This window comes from Telopea speciosissima, chromosome 7, assembly GCF_018873765.1.
Source record: "Telopea speciosissima isolate NSW1024214 ecotype Mountain lineage chromosome 7, Tspe_v1, whole genome shotgun sequence".
NCBI lineage: Eukaryota > Viridiplantae > Streptophyta > Magnoliopsida > Proteales > Proteaceae > Telopea > Telopea speciosissima.
The window spans coordinates 36,374,052-36,375,507 of NC_057922.1; the positions used below are offsets into that span (position 1 = coordinate 36,374,052).

The 1,456-nt window shown below is 46.2% G+C and overlaps 1 protein-coding gene across 1 annotated transcript; it reads right to left on the bottom strand.

The window, feature by feature from the left end:
• On the bottom strand, positions 1–529 carry LOC122668514 (glycine-rich protein 23-like). The gene is made up of 2 exons (XM_043865068.1): positions 216–529; positions 1–105 (listed from the first exon to the last, which is right to left on the bottom strand). Exons 1-2 carry the CDS (start codon positions 527–529, stop codon positions 18–20), a joined length of 402 nt encoding a protein of 133 aa, XP_043721003.1. The 3' UTR covers positions 1–17.
• Positions 530–1,456: the final 927 nt, after the last annotated feature.

A 1,456-nucleotide genomic window follows, 5' to 3' on the forward strand; every position in this document is an offset into this window, starting at 1 on the left:
TGAATAAATGATGCAAATCAGTAAGGACGACCAGGCCCACCAGGCCCTCCTGGTCCTCCACCAAAGCAGTCCCTAAACAAGCAGCAACAGCATAAGAAGTCGAAGCTGCAAAAACACCCAAATAAAACACTATCGGTTAACACATTATTGATAAACAAAACAAAATAGAAAAACCCAATCAAACTGAAGAATATATTCTATGCATTCCAACTCACCAAGAATACATGAAGTTCCCAAAGCCACCGAAGAAGGCACCAGGACCCCAACCCCAACCAGGTCCTGGTCCTCCTCCCCAACCAGGTCCTGGACCTCCACCCCAACCACCTGGACCTCCCGGGCCTCCAGGTCCACCCCAACCTCCACCTGGACCTCCCGGACCTCCAGGTCCACCCCAACCCCCGCCTGGACCTCCTCCTCCTCCACCCCAACCCCCACCTGGACCTCCTCCTCCTCCTCCACCCCAACCCCCACCTGGACCTCCTCCACCGCCTGGACCGCCGCCTCCTCCTCCTGGACCTCCAGGACCCATTCTTATCTCAGCTTACCGGCACTACAATCACTACAGGGAGTACTGGACTAGTAACCACAAAGAACAATAGAAAATAGAGACACTTGAAGTATCCTGAGATCTGAGAAGTCTGAGAACACAGAAAAACAAACAATGGGTAATCTCATTCCTTATATAGCGGGGTTTAACATAGGGGGTACGCGGCATGCCACTTTTCTTAGCCTCTTAAGTACATCTCCATCCATCTTCACTTCCAACAAGTAGTCAATAACATAAACAGTTGGACCAAAGGTTCTTTAATACCCGGCTGTTCCCTTTGTGCACATGCTCTTTTCACCTAACCTTCAAAACCACCTCAACTTCTTCCAAATGGAAACGAATACTTTTGTGAATTACAAAAGACTTGACACTTGGTAAAGGTAGGTGGCACGAAGAGAAGAAAATTTAACAATGCAAGTTCATTCCTACTTTCCTCCAACTGGAAACCTGAGAGATTTTGGATTTCCTAATATACCCATATTTATATAGGAAAAAGAATCATTTATAAAATATTGATAAGGGTAAAATGGAATAGAGAGAAGGAGAGATATATATTACCCGACCTGATAGGCTGATACATCTCACCATCCTGAAAATACCCTTATCAGGTAAGTGCAGATAGGGCTAAAATGGTTAAACAGAACTATTTACATTTACCCCATTGCTATTGAGGTACAAGCCTCCACCTCTACAATCTATCTCTCTCCCCTTCCTTAACCATTGCTCAACCACCAGCATCTCTCTCTCCCATTGCTATAAACGTACAAGCCTCCACCTCTATAGATATATCTCTCCCCCTTCCTTAACCGTTGCTCAACCACCAACATCTCTCTCTCATCTCTCCCCCTTCCTTGATCATTGGTCAATCACCAGCATCTCTCTCCCATTGCTATCGAGGTACAAGCATCC